The sequence below is a fragment of the Condylura cristata genome, unplaced genomic scaffold (genome assembly GCF_000260355.1).
Source record: "Condylura cristata isolate star-nosed mole 26May11 unplaced genomic scaffold, ConCri1.0 scaffold00024, whole genome shotgun sequence".
NCBI classification, from domain to species: Eukaryota; Metazoa; Chordata; class Mammalia; order Eulipotyphla; family Talpidae; genus Condylura; species Condylura cristata.
In genome coordinates, this window is record NW_004567125.1 from 5651024 (window position 1) to 5674875 (window position 23852).

The 23852-nt window shown below is 44.9% G+C and overlaps 1 protein-coding gene across 9 annotated transcripts in view; it reads right to left on the reverse strand.

Annotated features, from left to right (window-relative positions):
• Window positions 1–23852, reverse strand: part of CALN1 (calneuron 1) — a 376527-nt gene that overhangs the window by 178761 nt on the left and 173914 nt on the right. For all 9 annotated transcript variants that reach the window (XM_012729086.1, XM_004688317.2, XM_012729087.1 and 6 more), the window contains one exon: window positions 5866–6009. In XM_012729086.1, the coding sequence (XP_012584540.1) occupies window positions 5866–6009 (144 nt within the window). The remainder of the gene's footprint in view (window positions 1–5865; window positions 6010–23852) is intronic.

Sequence of the window (23852 nt, forward strand, 5' to 3'; positions counted from 1 at the left end):
CCTATGTCTACTGTGAGGACCAAGAAAGTTAAGTAAGTGCTTGAAACAGTGCATGACCCATGGTGAAGACTGTGTGTGGGACAGGTGTTGTTATTGTCATTCAGTGTATTTATTGAGGACATAGGATACAGTATTTAAGTGTTAAGTATCATTGGCATCACCCAGTCCGTACTGCAGGAAGACTCACTAAAAATTCACCAACCTAGAATACAAAGTAGTTTGATACCAATTATGCTTATTCACAAATGCAAACACTGGGTGAGATACTTATCTGTCATTGACCTTCATCAAAACTTCTGTTCTCTGAACCACTTAACTCCTATACATTGAGTGACTGGTAGAAGGTTGAGGAAGGGACACTGTCCAGAGCCTCTCAAATGAGGAAACAAGGTTGGGTTTGCTTCTGGGCTGTTCAAGTGAGTCCTAGACAAAGACCTACCAATTCTGCAGGTCCCTGGGCTACGGCTGGAGGATTGAAGAAGCCAAGGTGTCCGTGTCTGTGAGCAATCCAAGGTGTCCGTGTCTGTGAGCCCTGAGAGGGCTCCCTGCTTTCAGGCACAGAGTGCGTGCACCTCCATCAAATCCCCCACGGAAACGCTCCTTATCAGCTTCTTGCATCTACCTCCACACTCATATCTATACACTTGAAGGTTTCTCTTTGGCTTTAGATTTTTCTTTGAACTGAAGGTCCTCCAGTAATAAAAGCACACATGCTGGTGAGACTCAATGTAAATGCAGGTTCCTGGGCCCTCGCCTGAGATCCTGCTTCTAACTAATTATTTAGCATGCATCTTCCAAGTTTCGTGTACTTAGGTCAAGGAACCTCTGTTTTAGTTCAGAAGACCCCACTGTTTCCATCCCAACCAGGTATCTTCAGGCACCTTCCCCCACACACAGGAAAGAAGTATATGTTTAAGTCCACAAAACAGACCCATGCCATTTCCAGAGTACTAGATCCAGTGCCTGATGTGTCTGCAAAGTGTAAATGAGAGCCATTTGCAATGAAGCCGAGACTCTTTCCTGTCTTGAAGAAATCGCCAGCAAAAACAGCAAAGTCACCACCATACCACCGAGCAGCAAACTGAAGCCTTCAACACTTGTAATGAACGGGGAGCGTGTGAGAGGCTAAGGCAGACACATAGGCTAACAACCTGGATACTGTTTGTTCTTTCCTGTGATTCTGGCCATAATTTTGTTCTATGCAGCTCATTGAGTTAGCTCAAAATGAACCAAAAGTGAATCCTGCCAGTCATAAAAACAAGCAAGTTCAGACACAATGGATGCTAGGGAGAGCTTTTTAAAACCAAACAAAATTGAATCAAATTCACCAATCAGACAGTGGAGAGTGAACCAAAAAAAAAAAAAAAGCTACAAGCCTGTTGAGAGAAAAGAATTCATTTCATAACTGTAAATTACTGGAATTTCATGAGATGCTACAACTTTGAAAAGCAGGAGGAAACCCAAGGAGAAAGAAGGTAGGTCAGCCGTGGCCCTTGTTTCAAAGAGGAATTTTTCCTTGCATGCAACAGAGGGGATGGGGTGGCAGCTTAGGAGAGGAGGGATTTGCATGCAAAAATGTGAGCTGGACATTGCAAGGGCCTTCGGCTGCTAGGGACCCCTCCTGGCTTGACTGTTTCAGGAAATTATTTGCAAAGCTAGATAGATTCAGTCCATAAAATCATCATGTGTGGTTAGTGAAACCATTAAAATTTAGAAAGCAGTCAAAAATATCCCTTGGAGATTGAAGCTACCATGCCCTATGCCACAGGAAATGAGGCAGGAAGCTCTGGGACATGATGGAGCAGAGGGGAGCAGATGGAGACCAGAGAGCCCACACACACTTTCACATATCCTTCTCAGCCCACTTCCATAAAAGATTTAAGTTTTGGGTGACTATTACATCACTTCTTCCAACGATGCTTTATAACTAGTAAGTACTGTGATGCATTAGAGAAAAGTTGATCTCCAGTTTGCCTGAAGTTGGACCCTGAGCTTAAAACCTACAGAAACCTACCTAAGAAGTCAGGCATCCAGAATCTGGGGTGAAAGGGAAGTCCTGATAAAAAGCATCTATAAAAAGTGAATCCTGATCTCGACCTAGTGTCAAATCGTTTACCTGTGCTGCAGCAGTTGATGAAAGAAATCACCAAGGGATGCAGGATGCGTTTTAAAGTTTCAAGAAAAAAGACCTCGGCAAATATAGTCAAGGAAGAAACTTAGGCATCAGGCAGAAGTTTTTGGTTTTCTGCTTTCGCCTGGCATTTCAGCCCATGAGGTACACACGCACACGGGAACACACAGTCAGTCCCAGAACTTGAAGGCAAACTGGCCGTGGGCCAGAAGAGCATTCCCAGACCCTGCTGCCTCTCTTCCATTCTATGTTAAGGAAAACTAGTCCCTCACACAGACTGGAGCTGTCTGGCTCCTGCAGGCTGTGTTCAGGAAATCCAGGCGAGTTCCCTAATCCAGGGAGGTTACTGTTACATGTGTAGCCAGCAAGGCACCCCACTCCCAGGGAACCACCTAATGAAAGCCTCCTGTGTCGACTTAGGTTGCACAGACACACTTAGGCTAATTCCAGCTGGGCCTCGTGCCCAAGGTATGACTTCACCATCGGGCAAAACAGCAGGGACCCCAAAAGGAAAAGATTGGTGTGTGTGCCAGACCCACGCTTAATCGTGGCCAGCTGGGGTGGATGAAGGCACTGCCACCTCTCCTGCCCCAGAACCCCGGGACCAGAGACTGCAGGCCAGGAGGCACACAATCCTAAATTGCAGCCCAAACTTTTTTTTTTACATCATCCCCATAAAAATCTTTCCACAAGTAAGTTTAATTAGGAAGGACCAAATCTCTGTGGAGATTCCCCAGTTGCAGAAGTCAGGAAGGATATAATTAGAATCTGACTTTTTAAAAAACAGAACAGCTCAAAAGACCCCATTAAGAGAAAGACACATTGCAAAATAGTCCACCCATATCCACAACTCAGTGCCCCGGAAACTTTACTTTCCAGCATCATTTACAAAACACTTAAAGACACACATTTCAGCCTCAGTCGGGGCATTTTTCACCTAGCTCTTTCCACATTTAAGCGCTTAATAAACTGCATCAAGCACGGAGCCTCTACTGCTTCGCTGTTCTCATATGTTCTGGATTAAATCTTTGTAGGCAACACAACAAAACTTCAAGGCAGCTGCACTTCAAAGATAAATAAATGTTTTTACCTGGTGAGGTCACCGTGAAATAGCTGATGACTTGGGCTTTTGTTGAAGAAACTAGTGGAGTCTCTACAGGATTTGCTTCAAGCTCTGCCATTAGCGTTGGTAGCCGAGTATGGTAAGATGCAAATAAAATGATGAAACCTGAAGTCTTTTAAATTGCATCCCAGATGGAGCTTTTGCCTGTGTCCTGAAGAGTCCCTGGAATAACACCATCACCAAAGATCCCTGGGGACTCCAAGTCCTCAGGGAGGATTTGCAAGCCAGCTCATAAGAAATCGGCAGAAGCCAAGGTCAATGAGTAAATGCACAGTGAATGGGGATGGGATTTTACGAAGACCCTGGAAGCTCACAGGAGTTACTCTCCCACAAATGTCCCAGCTCATTTTATTAAATGTTGCTAATTCCATTTGCTTTTTGCCCATTTAACTAGGTCTTATTACAGGAGCTGTGGAAGAATCAAGTGCCCAGGATTTTCTGAGTTCCATAAACAGAGATACAGAGTAAGGTTTTTATTATTTTAAGGAGGAAACTTTTTTCCTGGAAATGTATCTCTGAAGTGGGATTCCATTGAATCTGCTTTGCTCTAGCACAAGTGTCAGCTCCAGCTTTTCAGAAAGACCTCTAAACTATAAAGAAGGGTCAAGTCAGGCCACGTGGACTTGTGATCAGAAGCAGTCAGAACAGTAAGGACAGGCTGGGATGGCCCCTCCAGCTGAACATACCTGAAACAACATCTCTGTGGAAGCCAGGAAATAAATACCCACAGCTGCACTTAGTGGCTGGCCTTGGGGTACATTCACCCTGTAGTAACCCTTACCATCCTCCCAACAGGTCAAGTAAGAAAACAAGAGGGAACTATGTTCTTCCAGTGAGGCTGCACACCAGAAATGACCCTTCTGTGACCTTGGTCTGTTCCTTCAAAAGCCTGTCTGCCCCCGTGCTACCTTCTTTCAGTTGGTCTCTTCTCTGTACTCTACCCAAGTCCCCAAAGCCCACCATGCTGGACTCCCTATACCTGCCATCAATCTGTTTTTCCTTTTAAGATTTATTCATTTATGCATACATATCTGGGGTACAGGCCAGAGGTGCAGAGACAGTGAGAGGATTCACCAGAGACAGAGGAGAGCAGAACAGGCAGATCGAGACAAAGCACGCTGCTGAGGAGAGCAGTGGGTGAGTCAGGAGAGGTCTGCTGCACCATGTGGGTCACCTCCAGGCCAAGGATCAAATGCACTGAAGCTGTTTCAGCTCGCTTGCTGTGCTGTGCTCTAACCCTTTGCGCCACCAGGGAGGGCACAATTTGCTTTTCAAAGGGGATATGTATACGTTAAAAAATAAAATGAATAAGAAAGCTTCTTCCTGGGCCCTTAGTGAAGGTAGAATGTCAGGAGAGTCATTGCCAGTTTGGATAAACTCTTAGGGCTTCAGGGAAGGAAAGAACTTGAAAGATTATCTAAGGCAGTCATTCTTCACAATTTGTCAAGTATAGGGAAATCCTTTCCCCAGTGAGGTTGTATGTAGAAACCCAGCATAGAAAACAGGAAAAAAAAAACAAACAAACAGCTGTTATATACAAATTATGGAATAGGATCGGGTCACAAAAAAGATGAAATAGTGATTCATGTTGTAATCCATGAAGAATCCTGCAAACATCCTGCATGAACGAGGTGAGTCGCAACGGGCAGCCAACCGTGTGACTCTGGTTATGCAGCTCAGAGCAGGCAAAGCCGTAAAGTTGAGAAGTAGATTAGTGGCTGCCTAGGGCTTGGAGTTAGAGGGGCTGGGAGGTGATGGTTTGCAGCTCCAGGATCTGATAAAAATGTTCTAAAATTTATTGTAGCGCTAGTTGCACAGAACCATGAATACATAAAAACCATTGGATTATACAGGTTAAATGAGTGGAATATATATATACACACACACACATACATACATACATATATATATATATATGTATGTGTATATATATATGTATATGTAGTTGTGTATATATATGTGTGTATATATAGTTTTTCCTTTTTGTACAATATATGTTTTCTCCTCTCAGGTATAGTCACTGTGAAGTTCCTACCACCATTTCACAACAGTCCCTTATGCTCTACCATCCCCTGTTTTGATCCCTTTCTCTCCCCCTCCCTTACAGAATGTCTGATTTATAGTTGTCTGTTAATTTTGTTTTTTAATTTATTATAATTATTGTTTCCTGATCCCTTATTTTGTTCCCCTACATTCCTCCTATAAGTGAAATTATTAAGTATTTTTCTTTCACTTTCTACTTGCTTCACTGAGCATAATCCCTTCCAGTTCCCTCCACGTTGCTGCAAACAGCATGCATTTATCTTTTCTGATTTCTGTGTAATAGTCCTAAATGGGTGGATTTTGTATGTAAATTCTATCTCAATAAAGCTGTGATTTGTGTGTGTGTGTTTTAAAGCCTTTTCTTCCTCCTGGTGGCCCCAGAAAGTGTTCTGCAGTCCCCTGGAACTCTATGGAGTGGTGTTTGAAAAAACCCCATCTACTCCAAATTTCCACTTTTCAAAGGAAACTGAGACAGAGCCCAAGTCTTAGGACTGCAAATGTCCATCCAGACCCAAGGTCTCACTGATGAGCCAGGGTTCCTCCAGGGGACTCTTCTAGGGGAGCTCACCATCCATGTCCAGGCGCTGCATGATGATGGCCAGCTCCACCTCACTTGGCATGTACCCCAAAGAACGCATGGCCATTCCCAGTTCCTGCTTGGAGATGAAGCCATTCCCATCTCGATCCAGAACCCGAAAGGCCTCTCGGATTTCTACAAGAGAAAAGCAAAAAAGTACAGTGGTCACGTGAGTTGGTTTATTGCACAGAACTGATTGGTGATTGTCCACTGAAAAGTCCTAACTGTGACAAGATACATAAACACCCTTTAATCAGGCAGAAGTGGCCGAGAGTTACCAAAGAAAAGAGATTAAAGCAAAACGAGAGCAAAGGGAATAAAACAAAAGGAAGGGGAGAAGAGAGAGAAGGGGGGGGGAAGGAAGTAAGGAAAGAGAGGGGAAGGGAAGAAAAAAAGAAAGACAACACCCTAAAGCTCATGGCAGCACAGCCAGTTGGGGCCCCAGCAGAGAGCCGTGTTTGCCAAGGACACTTCCTAGGCAACGAAGAGGATTAGTTTTCAGCAGTAAGAAGAAAGCTGCCTTTTAACAGGCAGTCATTATGAGACAAGGAGAATGAGATTCCCCTTTGCAGATATACATACCTACTTACTCACATACATACATACATATTTCAACTCCCTCTTGCTGCAGGAGCTGTGCAGAAAGCTTTTCAACCTCACAGGAGAAGAGTAGTGCAGTGTCCTGCTGGTTTTATTTCATTCCTCTAATTTACAGTTGTTTTATGGCTATAAACAACCTCAGATCGATAAGAGTGTCATAAAAGTCCAAAAGACATCTTTAATCACATTCTCTCAGGGCCTGCAGGGAATTTGACTCTGCTATGAAAAAGACCATTTCTCTCGGCAGGTGACTGCCCATCCTCTTTCTCAACCACACTGTTCTGCTTTCCCCCAGCTCCCTCCCTCAGAGCATCCCTCGAACTTTTAGTCCCAGAACTGGCTGCACATTTCCAAATCCATCGTGCCTCTGCTATACATGACAGGGGAATTCTAGAACCATTTGAAGACGAGCGATCCACTGATTGTATCTGAGCACAAACTTGGCCAGGTTTGGGTTTTCATCAATAAGCCTGGCATATCCCCAGGTATGGCAGTTGCCCACATCCATCATGCCACTCAGTGAGTATTGGTTGTGTCTTCCTGAGGATCTCAGTAGTTAGCAGCATTGAAGGCCCATTCACCAGCCCATGGTTCTCCTGCAAAGCCCTACACTTTGGGAAAGTAGGATTCACACAGAAATTTTACAGGAATGTTGCAAACTAATACAGACACTGGGCTCTAAGCCATTTATTCACCACTACTCTAAATATATAACTATTCTCCCACAAATACCTTGAACCACATCCTTTCTCAAGTAGGCTTTTCTTTTTCCTGGTATCATCTCCCATGGTATAAAACATGAAAAATATGGTGGTGGCTTAAAATACGAAATTGATATCACTAGACCAAAACCGAGGTGTGGACAGGGTCATGCTTGCCCCAGAAGCATCAGGGGAAAGTCTGTCCCTTGGCTCTTCCTACTTCTGGGCTGCCAACATGCATTGGCTGGTGGCTGCCTCACTCTGCCTCTGTGGTTCCTCTCCTCCTTCCCTTCTGTAGCCTCCCTCTGTCTCTCTCTTAGCAGGCCACTTGTAATTGCACTGCGTGAATCCCAGATGTTGCAGTATAATCATCCTATGTCAAGATGCTTAACTTAATGACATCTACAAAGACACTTTTTTAAAGGAAAGAGGTCTCAGGATTTTCAAACTACTACACTATTCTACCAGTTCTATTTGGAACCCCTCTGCTTCCTCTTTCCCTGTCCAAATCCAAGCACAGCACACTAAATTACACAAAAGCATCGTTGTTGACAATTGCCATAGTTCTCTGCCTTTCTACTGGCTGTTCGGAAGGTCATTTGTGTCTGTCATGTGATCTCAGGACTATGACTCGGGCAGAAACTGGCTTCTCTGAGCTGTAAGCTCCTCATACACTTTATTCGTCTTTGCATGTTCCCAGAGGCACCAGATAGACAGCTGTTCAGTGGATAATGGGCCTGAATAAATAAGGATCATGTATTAGGAGAAAATTCATTATCAGTACTAATTCAGTACATGGAAAGCCTTCTGTGAATATATTTGGGCTCCAGCAAAAGAAGACCAGCCCGTGAGCCGGGACCCTAGCCAGGCGGTTAGCTAGTTAGGTCTGCAGCCAAACCCCAAGGCCTCGAGTGTTCATGTGTAAAATGAGCTGGGTTGGCCACGAGGATCCCCACGGCGCTTCCAGTCCTCCCTTCATGGATCCACAGACATTGTTAAAGTGTTTAAGAGAAGAACAGGAAGTCTGTGTTCTCTTTCATACCCTATAAATCTGCTGTTCCAATGCCCCTCTTTTTTCCATTGACGATATAGAAAAAATTTCAGTCCAGTCCAAATTCTGAATCAAGGGATTCGTCTGTACTTTTCCGCTTTTGCCATTAACAAAGCATGCCCAAGATGCCCTGGAGTAGCCATATGCTTCCTAGCATGCCCGGGTGGCCTGACAGGGCTTGGAGCTGAGGCTCCGCTTGAGGCCATGGCACACAGCATCCAAGGACATCGGAGAGGGGGCCACAGTCCCCCGATGCCAAAGGTGGGAGGATACGAGGGAGGCTCTCCTTAGGAGTAAGTCACCCTACCCGGAAGTTGGCTCAGCCTTTGGCTCTGCAATCCAGGTCAGGCTTCCCCTTGCTCTTCACTTCTCCAGGGGCTAGGCTGGATCCCCTCTCGACTCCACAACAGGCTTTTATACAGGAGCTGACAGACACCTTGCAATAGTAGAACATATCACAGAGCACCAAGGGTCCCGCCAGGGGCACAGAAGCGGCCATGGGCCTACTGGCTGCAGGCTGCAGCCTGCCCCTTGTTCTCTGGACCACCATACGCGGGTCTACTCCTGTCTCTCTGACTGAATCCTGGACTCCCTGAGTAGTCGCCAGCAGTCAGCCAGTTGGCCATCTCCCACTCACAGGGCTGCTTCCTTCCCATGGTCGCCCTGCAGTGTCTAGATCTTAGCAACCTGTGTCTTTATGCAGATACCCCCCAAGGGGCCTGGCTGGGGTGTCTGAGAACTGGGCCTGGAAAGGAGCGCCCTGGCGGGCCTGCCTCCCGAACTCCACATGACTGCTAGACCACTGTCTGAGTTGCCTCACGCTTGGGCTACTGGGCATGTGAGCCTTCAGGCAAGGGTCACCCCAGAGCAGTCTGCTGTGAAGGGGACATGTTCCTTTGAGGCCTCCAGCCCTCATGATTCCCATGTCTGCAGCATGGAAAGAGGGGGGCCCTGCTCCAGCCCAGGACTGGGTGGGCAGTGTCAGCTCAGAGTCTATTTCCTGCGGGCCTCACATACACAGGACAAAGTTGTCCTTTATAGTCTATGTATAGACTATCTGCTGGCTCCTAGGTAGAGGGTGTGTGTGTGTGTGTGTGTGTGTGTGTGTGTGTGTGTGTGTGTGTGTGTGTAGAAGCACACAAAGCTCACAACTTTGTTTTCTTTCAAAATAGCAGAGAGAAAACTAGAAGTCAAAAACTAAAAATCCATAATGGAAGCCTCTGGAGATTCCATCTTTGCAGGGCAGAGAAAACCTAGGCAGCTGAAGAGTTTATTAGAAGGAAATGGGTCTTGCAGTATGAGACATGTGATGTGTGCCTCATTTTATTTATAATAGCAGAACAGGGTGAGAGAACTATGCCCATAAAATAAGTGGAGACATGGGGGCAGGTTGGATCCTTCTGCCTCTGGCTACGGGCAACCTGCTCACAGCGTGAAGGGGATCTGGCACTTTCCACATCCTTGGGAAGTGGAGAGCCAGATCAGGTTTGCAGGAACAAACCAGTAATGTGGTATGCTTTTCACCAGAATTTATCCTCTTTGGGCTGGAGTCTCCTGTACTTCAGAGTTAGGTAAGTGTGCTCTGCTTGGGTCTTAAAGTTCATGGTCTCACACAACACATGGACATCAGGCCCCAGCAGGGCTACCCCAGCCTCTCCAAGATGCTTTGCAGGCACAGAGGGGCATCTGCCCTGACAAGAGGGGCTTGTGCACTGGCATAGTGTGATGTGTGAACAAGGACAGTGAGATGTGTCTTCTGAAGGACACCACTGCTTGCTTGTGGAATTTCCTGGAACCAACACCTGCATTCCCACAGGGGTTTGTTTCTTTCCTGAATGGACTGACGCTGATGTTTTGGAGCCAAGCAAGGCCAGAGATAGGGAGGATTCTGCATGAAAGCCCAAGAGATTTAGTTCTTACTTTACCAGCAACTCCATTTAAAATATATTGATTTCCATAGCCACTACTAGTAGCATCTGTGTCCAGACCCAGTACCCTCTGAGAGTTACACTGAGGCTCCAAGATACCCCCCTCCCCGGGGACACTGTCAATTTCAGCGGAACAATGGCCAAGCACACCTGTCATGCAGAACACATTCGTGTTTCAGGCCACCCAAATAGTATGTGCATCAGATGAAATCCAGACACCATCCAGAGCCAGTGATCACTGGCAAATGCTCTGGCTTTAAAGAAACAGCTGAAGTTCTGAAGTTCACAGTGCTAATTTGAAACCTCAAGTTCATAATAAAAAATATTTTTTCCTACCTCAGTCCCTGTTAGATGGGAAATGTTTTTTTTTTTTTTTTTCACAGAAATGTATCTTCAGGGAGAATGTGGATTTTAAGTCAAAATGTGACACTTCGATTAATGAATAAGATGTTTTCTGTCGATACATGTCATTGAGAAATTGTCATGGAGACAGACACAGTTCAAGCAAAGCCAGGCACGCCAATTATTAAATAGCACAGATGCACCAGACAATATAAGATACGAAGCTGGAGGTCAGAGAAATAGGGAAGGAGCAAAGCCAATGACAAAAAGATTGAAAAGGGTTTTGAAAAACAACCAATGAACAGTTAGAGATGATTAATACAGTCATTTATTCTGTGAGCTGCAATCCCCTTATTATATGCCAAATGGTACACTAGAGAGGAAGACAGCAAAAGAAACTTTCCAGACTATAAGTAGCTTTTATTCTAGTTGGAGAGACAGTGAAGTGGCCAGATCTTCATAAGAGACGTGCAATAGCGCCAATCTACACAAAACCCCATGAAGTCCTTCCATAGGACAGCAACAACTCTCTGAAGAGTTGTCGGGGGTCCCACTGGAATCCTTTGCAATCCAAGACGTAGAGAGAAGGTGGCCGAGCAGGGAGAAAGTGCCAAGATGGGCATGTACAATATATATCTACTGCATGGTGGACATGACAAGGTCATCAGGGACGCCGGAGCCAGCTGGGCTTTACCCCATAGCCCAGGGGTTTGCAATGATGGCCAATTCTGGCCCACCAGCTCCATTTGTAAATAAAGTTTTATTGGAACAATACCAAACTCATTCATTTCCATACTGTCCCCATTATCCACTGCTCCTGTACACTACCAGTAGAATGGAGCAATTGGAAAGGGGATAATTTGACTCACAAAATCTAAAATATTTATATTCTTGCCTTTATAGATAGGTGACCCCCTGTTGTAGACCACAGGGAACCCTCAGTGGTTTTAAATATTTCTTAAAAGGATTTTTTCTTTAAAGAGAGAACTTTAGCATCAATCTGAAGAAAAAAGAGGGCCCCACCTAGAGGCTATCACTGAGACTAAGGGAAATGACAAACTGGCACTGAACAACATGGATTTGGAAGTAGAGAGAAGGGTCCAAGACACTCTCCTGAGTGGCGAGTGTGCAGGGTTGGCTCAGAGGTCTGGAGCCTGGAAGGGACAGGACGTAACTGGAGTTTCAAGTTTGCCTGATGGAATGAGTAATGATGACATTAACTGAGAGAGAATTCAGAAGCCAGCAGGTTCTCAGGAGGGAAGGGGAGTGCTGGTTTGTCACTCTCAGGACAGGGCCCAGAGAGATACCTGGTAGTCACATCTGGTGAACAGTGGAAGCAGGTGGCCAGAATTTGTCAAAGGTGATACTAAGAATCCAATGAGCATGTAACCTGGGGATAGAATGACCATAATTGCACATAAAGTGCTGTGTCAATCCCAGTGTGGGCTTTAGTGTGAATGAGTTCCAATTTAATTATAATCAATCAGTCTGCAAATACAACTAATTGGTTTCAGTAATTAGAGAACAGAGGTGACAGCTCAGACAGCAAGGGGGGAGAACTCTCAAGGAGGAGGGAAGCGAGCTGAGACGGGGCTGGGCAGGGAACAGGAACCTAGAAGTGACCCCACATTTAATCACTGAGGGGGGACAGACCACGTGAAGGCGGATGGCTGGGTGGTAAAGAGCTGCTTCAAATAATTCACTTGCTTAACTGGCTTTTCTTTCTTGGTATCCTTTGAAAAGGATGAAAGGATTCCCATCCCAGGTTCCGTGAGGTGTAAGCACATCCACTTCAGCAAATGTTCATTTCCTATTCCTTCACAGATCCAGACATATGATGAAAGTGAGGGGTTGCAGAATATACCACCCCAAAACATGCCACCTTGGCACAAGGATTGTTTTGAGCTGAAGACAATCAAGACCCAGCAGACTCGCAGAAAGCTTTTACCTCTGCCTTACCGGCTAACTGAGTTTAGATGTAGCAGGCCTGGGCTGTCTGAGGAAGAGAGCAACCAGTATCACCAGAGATGACTTTTGACTGCAGAAAGACTGATCTGTGTGGCAGACAAACATCTGTTTAAAACACGTTGGCTCTGTCCTCTTCCTGTGAATTGTCTTCCTCCCCTCAGAAGCCCTAAGCCCTTCTTAGCTCAGGATGGCACGTAAGCCTCAATTGCCAGACCATTTAAGACTCCCATGTCTTCGTGGGACTCCTGTACATACGTAACTACATTTGCTCCTCCTGTTAATCTGCCTTATGTCAACTTATCATCAGACCAGTTGGAGAACCTAGAGGGCAAGAGGGGAAATGTTTTTCCTCCCCAACTATACTGGGACACAAAAGAGCCACAGAAGAGGAGGGAACCCAGTCCTAAGTCATCCCCTGTATTTCTTTGTGGTTTCAATAGTGATGTTTCACAGAGGACTTTCGGTGGCATAAAGGACTAAAAATCTACCTGAGGAAAAAAGTCAAATGACGGGAATATGAGGACAGCAAATCAAATAGGAAGCATGGAGAGGTAAGAGTGAGGGAGAGAACAGGGCTGCCACCGGGGGCAGGGGTCCTGCAGGAGGTGACAGACGTGTTGGAGGCACCTGAAGAAGGACACAGCTGCATCTGTGGTCTTGACTTAGACTGCAGGGGTCCTATGAGGTCCCCAGCCTGGACTCTCAGGCAGGCAAGGCTGACCCTAGGAGTAGGCAAGGGGCAGCGTGGGAGAAGCAGTTCAAAGGCCCAGGGCTGCAGGTTGGCGGGTCAGTGACACAATGCTCATACTGTGTATCTTCAGTGTTCCTGCACTGCTGACCTTGTCATTTACCTCATGGCCCACAGCACACCTTGAATTTAGAGATAAAGCCAACTCCCCCTACCTACTGTTCTGAAAGAAAAGCATTTCAGTAACTTATTAGGTGGTGAATTATACAATGTCTAAGTATCTCAGGTCATGTAAAACAATATTTCTTTCCTCAGCTAAGGTGGCATGAGGCAGTCAAAAAGCTAAGGGCATTTCTAAAGGGTTTAGGAGCTAGAACAGAGTTAACCTGTCTGTAAATTGTACACCTTCACAGATTAAGCTGAACTGATTTTAGTATGCCAGGTAGGTTAAAGCTAATGGAAAATTCCCCAGCAGTAAGAGAACAAAGCAAATTAGAACAGGAACTAGCAATGATGAAGGCCAATCTGGTCGGGGCTCCCTGTGATGGGCCCCCTGCTTCTGGCTGGATGGAGGACATGAAAATCGCTTTGAATATGTATGAGAAAGATTCTCTGGACTAAAATGGCGATGAGTGAAAAGAGAGAAATAGAGCATTTCGCAAGGCAGGGGAAAGTTCTCGGTCTTGAGAGGTTCCAGACCCTACTTCTGGAATCAAGTCAGGTCTTTCAAAAGGCCAGAGCTAGACCTTCACAGAATGCTACATTTTCTAAGTTATCATTAATTTATGCTTCCCAGAAGTATACATTTAAAAATTTATAATTTACTAGTCAGCAGTAACATATTAGGAAGTTTTATTCTACACATTTTAATGAACAAATATCCTTAATTAAATTGGGATCATGCTTGCTCTATAGTTTTACAACATTTTTTTTTTCATTTAACACCTTATCATTTTCAACCTTCCATATTGTTAGCTAGTCCTTAGGATATCAATTTCATGGCTACATAGTTTTCTGTAAGATGGCTAATAAAAAATTCATTTAACGGAGCTCCCAGTGGGGAGCACTTAGATCGCTTCCAACTTTTTAATAATTCTGCAATGGAAATCTTTGAACGTAAGATGTTCACAAATGATGATCAGTTCCTAAAGATGCTATCCTAGGAATGGGATGCCTGAAAGTGAAGAAATATTTTCAAGGCAGGAAAAATTTCAAGATTAATACACATCTCCAAGTTACCCTCTGTGATGTGTTTCTGCTCACAACATGTCTGCTCACAACATGTCTGACACTGTTACTGGGTCCCAGCTGCCTCAGTGGTGGACACCATCAGGAGCGGGCAGGAGTAATGGGTCTTGCAACCTGCTGCTCCACCATAGGTCAGTTCTGGCAGTTGCTCCTGTGAGCTCAGTAACTAGCATTTTGTAATTGGCCAATCAGGTGTGAGTTATGAGCTGATTGGTGCTAACTGGTCCAACCAGACTAGTGGGTGAAAGGGATTATAAGCAGGGGCCCGAGGGAGCTGGAGGGAAGCCCCCAAAGAAAAAAATGGGAGGCCTAAAGAAAAAGAGAAGAGGAGCTGTCACTGAAAGACCAAGGATGGAGAAGTCGTCCCCGTAGCGACCATCACTGATCTGGGTGAGGGAGTCCCTCACTGTGGATACAGTAAGCTCTTTGTTTTCCCTGTTTGTAAAGTAAACCCCATGGTTATTGCTCCTGGAGCCTGAAGTCTCTTCAATTGTGCACACTGGTGAGAACCATGGTGACCTGTCCTTTTATTGAGCACTGTCCTGTGGCTTTGTTTTTTGGTGTTCTGGGGCTTTTTGGTGGCTCTCTGGTATCAGAACCTGGGCAGGTGAGTGGCTGGCCTCCTGCCTTTTTGGCATTTTTTGGCCCTCTCCACTCCAGTTTCATCACCAAATGTGTAGGTTTCTCCCCACACCAACCAATTTTCCAGATCATTAAATGTCATCTGGGTACCCTACAACTCAGCCCTACTGTGACACTAACTAGTATCAGACATAAGAGCAAACCCCCTGGTGAAGGGCTCAGGTCCACAAAGACACTCGTCACAAGTCTGGGCCACCTGGTCTTCTGACCAACAAGCTCCACAACCTTCACCCTGGATTTGATGATTTGCTAGAATGGCCCACAGATTCAGGAAAGTTTACTTACCAATTTATTGTAAAGGATCCAAACCAGAAATAACCAGTGGAAGAGAAGCAGAGGGCAAGGTATGGGGGGAACAGGTAGGCGGACTGCCATACTGTTAGCCTCTTGTGTTCACCAACCCAGAAGCTTTCTGAACCCCATTATTTAGGGATTTTTATGGAAGCTCCATTACATAAACATGATTGATTAACTCATCACCCATTGTTGATTGACTCCATTTCCAGCCTCCTTCCCCTACCTAGGAGGCTGGGGAGTGAGGCTAAAGTTCTAGCCCTCTGGTCATGCCTCAGCCTGTCAGTCAACAGCCCCCATTCCAGCCACCTGTCATCCCATGAACACACAAAACACACACTCAGCACTGCTGGGGTTCCTTGGGCTTTAGAAGTTCTGTGTCAGCACCAGGGAAGACCACATGTGTGCCTTTTACCCAGCTCTCACTTTGGCTTTAATTCCCAAAGTTCCAGATGATTTCAAAGAGCAGCTTCAAGGAGGGTAGACAATTCAGAAAAGACCTGCAGTGTCATCATGTTAGGTTATGTGACCTCCGACTCTGCACAGGCCTGTCTAGGCGGAAGTAAACAGGCCACATACACACACAGCTGAGGTGAAGGACTTGAGGCCTGGAGAGGGGTGAAAGGAGAGGGTCTCCTTTAATGAGGGAGGAGGACAGCTGGAAGGGTGAGTGGGGAGTGAGGTGGGGCTGCATCCAGGTCAGGATGTCATGTAGTTTGTATTGGAAGCAAAGAATCTTCATCCAGTAGACCATGCTGCATCAGGTAGAAGCCTGGCTCCTGTTCACAAAGGGATTCATTTCTCACATGGCAACAAGCATCTTCTCAGGAAATCAAGGCAATCGGCCCAACGCAGAAAGTGGGCATCATATCATTTGACACCTAAGACAATACTGCACGTATCTGCAAGCAGCAAATTGAATGGAATTTATCTGTGAACAACATGGTAATAATTTAATTAATTTTTCATTAAGTCACACTGCTCCTAAGCTATAAATGTTAATATCCTGAAATCAGAGAATAATCAACAGCTGAGAAAACAAAATCATCTGGTGGATTTAACACCAATGCGGAGGCCAAAGGACAAAATCCAAGTTCCAGAAATAAATCAGAAACAAACTGGAGTCTGCAGCAGCCTGGGGCGTGGCCTACATGCTGTGCTCTTCCCTCGGGCCTTGGGAATCCTCCCCAGAAGCTAAGTTTATCTTCAGATTATTCGATTCAAGTCAGTCCAAGTATTTTATGTGCAGCCACTGTGTGTCAAGTGCTGGGCACCGACCCCAGGGGTCCCGGGAATGAACACATCCAGCAGTAAGAGCATCAACACTGCTCACAGGGGGAAGGGAATGTGAAGGGAACACACATCCTTCTCTGTCCTCACACAGGATCATGCTATAGATTATTCTGCAAACGCTAAATCCTTATTCTAGAGACTTCTGGAATCTCTCTGCAGCTGGAAAAAAAAAGAACTTCATAACAAAAAACCAACAACTAAGTCCAAGAAAACATAAGAGCCTCTCTGGTTTGTTTTTCATTGGGGAAACACTACTTTTAAAGGCCATAAACTTTGTCAATTCTATCAGTCCAGGAGAAGATACAGACTCCATGCAGCCCAGCATGTGGTACTGAAGAAGAGTCAGCCTGGGGTCCACTCTGAGGTGGGCTCTCCCCTATTACGCAACCCAAATGCTTCTGCCCACTTCAAGGAAGGCCAGCACCCCCGCCCACCCTTTAAGGAATTCGACAAAGAGAGAACAATTCAACAAAGACAGAATAAGTCTATGGAAATTTCACATCACATTATTAAAGCTGATGCCTCATGTGTACTTCCTCTCCAGGGAAAGCCAGAAAAACACAGCCTTTTGCTTCCAACCCAGAGTAAGAAATGCATTACACATCATGACAGATGCATAATGTAGTTATAATATACATAGGGGGTATGTCAGGTCAAACCATATAAAATTGCTTTTGTATAGGAAAAAAAATGGTCAAATATCAGCAATTTCTTCTGGTTCCAACCACTGTGTAATAGCTAACATTCACCGTATGCTTACTCCCAGACGGCACAGCTCTGTGAGCTCTCTCTGCATTAGCAAAAAAACACACATTTATACGTTTGTACCTCACAACATCCCACCGAAAGCTTCTGCCTTTATCCTTCGCCCAAGAGCACGGGGTTGGACCAGGTTGTGATCTGAACCCAGACCTTCTGGCCTCACTCTCTACCTTTCTTCCTCCTCAAACACACACTTTCTGAACCAGTGTGTGACACAGCCTGCTCTTTTCCAGTCTATTTCCTTTTCTTTTTCTTTTTAATGCACACCCCAATCTGCTAAATTGATCTCACTAACCACAAACGGTCGGGACCGAGTCTTTGAGAAGTCCTGGCCTCATCCATGTATTGGCTTCCCCAGGGACAGCTTATCGGACACTTACAGCCTGGCATATACCCTTCTTCTTACCACTTCAGCTTGTCCCTACACTGCAGCAGCCACCGAGCATGTCCTGATCCACCCGAGACCTCTCTCTGGCTCCCCTAAATCAATGCTCCCTGTTATCACTGCTGCTGTAGTGAGACCCTCCCACTTCCCCCCTTCTGTATGGAGCAATCACTCTGAGTGTTCTCAGGCAGCACAAGCTTCTGCCTCCCTCCCCCCCCCCCCCCACTATTTAACAATCTGGAGGTATGTGGTATTCTCAAAGGACAGAGAATGGCGTCCATCTTTGTGACGCTCACAGGTCTACCAACCTTAAGACCTAACACCTGCTGGATAATAGATTTAGTCCTCACAGGTCTAAAAGCTCCCACTGTACCTCCAGCCCAAAGCCACTGCCTGCCTGTGCCCCATCTAGTAACAACCTCAGCCACCGACTGGGAGGTGGGGGATGCACAGAGTCTCTCTGCCACAGTTCTGCTGACAGACCCCAATGGTCACACATGCTCAGCTTGACTTCACTCCACATTTAATCATTTTAAGACTCCAGTATCTACACCAGAGCCCCCAAAGACTTCTACTGCCTATATGAGCAGAAAGCCCTGCTTGGGCAGTTCAGAGCATGAAGTAAAAAATCCTCACAAAGTCATCTGCCAAGTAATTCAAGGCAGTGAGACTGGGGCAAAATGACAATTGGTGGGAGCTGGAGAAATTGGCTTTAATCCAGAAAAGAATTCTCCTTCTGTAGTGTAATTTTTCACTTTTAACTCATCAAACCTATCCTTCCTGTTCTCACATGCAAGAGTACACATAGTCATGGCCCAGCCTTACGTCTAATGGGCTTGCAAACGGAATGCTTCTGTGGCCAGATGACATTTGCAGCAGCGTAAGGCCAAGCCCTCCTGGCACGTGTACAGAGCAATGGGTCCTTGTTTGGACTGGCTCGCAACGCTCAGGGGAAGCTCAAGGGCCACTCCTTCCTGCAGCCTGGCAATTCCGCACACCAGCCCTCCCATCTGCTCGCCACCTCACTGCCTGGTCCATTCTGCCTGCCTGATTCTTGATAAAGAACCTGGGTGGGAAAGACATTGTTTTCCACTGCAGGCTGCATAAATAACCCATTATCAATAGGAAGCAATTTATTTGCTTAAAATGGCTAACCCTCTCATTCTGTTTTAACACTCTGCTTCTCTAGCAAAATAAGTCTGAACCTCTGCAAAGACAGTTTTAAAAGCTGCCAATGGCTCCAAACTGAGAAATAACACTGAAATCAGCAGAGGCAGGCTGACCCCATCCCAACCTTCCAATATTAAAAGGGCAGCTCAGGAAAGGAGGGGGAACTGCTATAGAGATTCTCCCCAGAAATGCAATCCTCTGTGAGCCATGAGGGAGTACGCCAGTTATTTCAGAACATGCAAGCCCCTCAGTGTGTGTGTGTGTGTGTGTGTGTGTGTGTGTGTGTGTGTGTGTGTGTGTGTGTGTGTACACAATGTCCGTACCATTTCAGATTTTTCCTAAAGAGAAAGAAAACCTGGCTGGGAATTTAAGGGGAAGTTAAGGGCTCACACACATCTCGGGGAGTTTTTTAGTTCATGGCAATGAACAAATGTATAAGGATAACATTACAATTTATGGAGGCAAAGAGAAATCATTTCATGTAATGGGCTATAATCACCAGTTGAGAACTAGGAAAATATTCAGTTACCACTGGGTATCACACCCTATCCCAAATATACTTTTGAGAAATTTAAAAATAGAAGGAATTAAAATAATAATTAGGCAAAACAGATTGATTTTAAAAAGAAAGACAAGCATACAACTTAAACAAAGAAACAATCTGGCAAAAGACAAAATGTATTGACAGATGGTAAACAGAGGAATAATCTCCACTATGTAAAAGATTTTATGAAAATTCCCCAGCAAGAGAATAAGGAAAACTACAGCCTTCCCCCCAAAGGAAACAAATTCAGATAGCTGAAAATCAAGTCAATTGAATAGAAGACCATCTATTCATGTTTTTCACTCTTGGTATTTTTTACTTTTAATTCGCTAGCGTGGATGAAAAGATCCACAAAGTACCATGTTTGTGCATCATATAGATTCTAACTCAGTGATAAACCTTCGCTGGGTGGCCTCTGTGAGGGGACCTCTGTTCCAGGGGCTGGGACATGGCAGTGAACTTAACAAAGATCGCTGGTCCTGTTCCTGCATTCCACAGGAAACAGACAGTGAAGGCTAGGTACTGGGTCAAGTAAATAACACTGTGTGTAGGAAGTGATGGGTGCAGAGAAAAAGACAAAACAGAAGAGCAGACAGGATTGCAGAACAGCAGAACACTGTCACCAAGCTTGACAGGGCTGTGATTGTATGTGCCACAGCAGACCAGGCCCAAGTCTGTTATCTGCGGATGGTGGCGATAAGGAATGTGAATTCCTTCACAGACTGTCTCCAGGGTTAGAGCTAGGAAGGGTCTTTTAGCAGGAAAAAGTCAGAAAGCTGCCCAAGGACATCTCAGTGACTGGATGTGGAGGCTCTTCCCCGGGGTCAGTAGCTGGCATATGATCTGCTCAGGTGGGCTCATGCGTCCATGTATCATGAATGGTCTGAGAATGTGGCCCAACCCACTTCCTACCCACCACACCCCGCAGACCTTTTAGTATTCTAATGAGGTTGCTGTGAATGTGAGACTTGGACCTTCAGGGCCCCAAGTGGCTGGTTTTCTTGCAGGCTGGCAGGCTGCTCAACTCTGTGTGGAGCTGGAGTAGGGGAAGGAGGTTGGGATCGGATTATCTAGACAGACTGAAAAAGATGGCTTGGTTAACTTTTGCCTCTGAGTACATCAAATACAGAGAAGGGTGGTCACTGTTAAGAGACGTCCTTTCTTGCATAAACCACAGGGGCTGGCACTGCCCTGGAGGAGTTAGTGTGAATTAGTCTAGGAAAGCAGCTCTCAGTAAGGTCCCAGCTCTCCTAGGTTCCTGCTGCGAGTCATCAACCAGAGGGCTTCACGTTTTGTTTCCCAGGATTTGAAAGCCCTTGAAAGATGGGTGTTAGCCTCGTGTTTCCTGTCTTCTGAAGTCCTGCTAGACAGCAGTAGGAGGAGCGTGATACACTAATGCAGGAGTGAAGGCAGCTGAGCTACAGGGGCAAGACTGGAGCAAAGACTTGGAGGTTGAGGCTGCAGCCTCTGCTATCCAGGGAAGAGTGTCCCATAGGGAGGGAAGGGGCAGTGTTAAACCCCTGGGCAGGGGCCTGCGGCACTGAGGAATGTCTAGGTGGTCAAGGGACTGGGAAGGGGAGTGAGTGCAGGGGAGAGAGGCCGGTGGAAAAACTGGAGGGATCAGTGGGTGGGAAGGCAGATCATTAAGAGCTGGGTAGACATCATACGCACTTTGGATTTTATTTTGCGTGAGAGCCGTGCAGGTGCTGAACAGAGGGCTGTGCAGCCTCGCACATGCACTCCAGGATGCCGTGGCTGCAGGGTGGAAACAAATTGTCAGGTAAAGTGGAAGCCCTGGTGCAGAGGAGGAGGTTGACAGCAATGGAGGAGGGAATGCCGGTTGAGTACTGGCCCAGCCCACAGGATGACCTGAAAAATGGGGTGTGAGATGTGAAAGAGGGCTCGAGCTTTCTGACTGCAGAAACTGGGAAATCAACAAGCCCGTTTGATGAAGTTCACAGAACTTTCAAGGTTATAGGGTGAAAGCAGCTCTCATACACCGGTACAGTCTGCAGGGCAATCGAGCAGTGATAGCAAGAGTCATCAAAGTGGGGACCTTATTTAGATCCTGATTAGGACAAACCTGAAAGGGACATTTTTGAGATAGTCAGGGAAAGGTGCTGATTTAAGTTGCAGGGACATGATGATGTGATTATGGATGAAATGATATGATGTCTGGGTTTTGTTTTAAAATCCTCCAGGAAAAAATTAAAATGCTGGAGGCAGGGCTGGTAGGTGATGTAACATGGTAAAAAGTGGACAATCATTGAAGCTCAGTGGTGGTTACTCAGGGCTTATATTGATACTATCCTCTCTGTCTTTCAGTATGTTGGGAATTTCCTTGGTACAAATATTTTTAAGTGTGCTTCTCTTTAGGGCCAGCAATTCCATTAGTTGGGATTTATCCTAAAAAAATAAGAACTGCGTATAAAGATAAAGAAATTTACTACCACCTTATTTTTAATAATAAAAGTGTGAAAGCAGAAACAATAGATGGTTAGTCAAATGAATAACAAGTCATTCAAACACTAGAAAAATCAGAAATACATCAGGACACACCACGAAATTTAGTATTTGACAAGTTTGATATTCAAATAAGGGAAAAGGTAGATTCAATCAATGATGTTAGGACAACTAAGTATATCTCTGCTTAGATATCTACTATAGAACAGTATAGAATGAAACTATACTCCACAATTTTTATCAAAACAAATTCTAGAACCAAAGATTAAATATATAATTCAATCAAAATTGTGGTAGAAAACAAAAATACCATGAGGATTTTTTGTAATCCCAGGATGAATACAACTCTATTTAGTAGTGAACAAAAACTAAAAGCCACACAATAAATTATAAATTCTAAATATAAATTAAAACTTTCGCATGGCAAAAAATCACCATGAGTTAAGTCAAATATAAGAAACAAAATAAAAACATTTGCCACTTATGTGACAAATTAGGAGCTAATTTCCCTCATCTTTAAAAAGTTCTGATATAGCAATAAAATGGTTTTAGTTTGTTGTTGCATGCATTTCAAAGAATATGAGAACATAGTTCCCAGAAAAGGAATTACAGATGACTTTTAAAATACAAACAATGTTATATCCAACTCATAACAAGAAAATGCAAATTCAAACTATACATAATAAGCTTCCCCTGTGAAGCAAGAGCAGCTAAAGACGATTGTATTTCACACTGTGGATGAACCTCAAAGAAAACAAGCCCTCTAGACACTCAGAAGACTGTAAAACAGTATCACCTCTACAAATGCAACCTGCAACCTATATAGTAATTCCATCATTCCATCTCTAGACCTAAGTGCATCCTCCCCGCCTCACCCTCTCTGTCTCTGTCTCTCTGTCTCTGTCTCTCTCTCTCCCCCTCTCTCTCTCTCTCTCTCTCACACACACACACACACACAAAGAGAGAGAGAGAGAATGAGGTATGAAACAGACTACTGGTTGCTACATTGTCACAAAGAGATCAGATTCAATGAAATAAGGAATTATTGAAAATTGTGTTAGGTGTGATACTGGAAATTTTAAGTCTTTTTCACAGATCTTTATTAAAACAATTAGAGTTGATAAGATATAGGGACTATGGGCTTTGAAACAAAAGGGCAAAGAGGGATGGGCAGACAGACTAGAGGGGCAAGATACTGTTACAAACTAAGTCAAATGGCAGGCCTATGGGTGTTCACGACATTTGCATTTTCCATAATAAAATATTAAAAATGATGAAACTCAGAATCAACATAAAAACCCATCAGCAGAAAACTGCTTAAATAAATTTCACACACCCAAACAATGGAAGGCTCTGATCTGGGAAAGTTGTGTTTTTCATATCCTGCTGTAGAAGGAATCATCTGAAATGTATTATTAAACTAAGAAAACCAGTGCAGAAAGATGTATGCCAAATGCTACCATTTGTGTAAAAAGCAAGCAAGGACTACATAAACTTGCTTGTAGATATGTTGACTATCTCCGGATGACTGTGCAGGGATCACCCTGTCCCCTAGAGAAGGGAACTAGGTGGGGAGGGCAGACTAGAGGAGCAATTTTATGACACAAATTTTCCACCTTTTGCTTAAAATATATGCACTACACTAAATTTTTAATAGTGGTTGTCACTGGCGTGTAGGTCTATGGGTGATTATTAGTATGTTCCACATATTGTACAAGGAATAGTTACCCACTAACTGATTCAAGGGAGAGCAAGGTAATGTTTGAAAAGGCAAAAAGCAAACAGAAAATGACTTAGGCAAAGGGCCTGACTCAATCATTAAGTAGGTGACCCATGGAGTCCCAATGTCCTGACATTGTCACAGCTCTTTTCTCTAGGTGTCACTCCTTGCAGCAAACT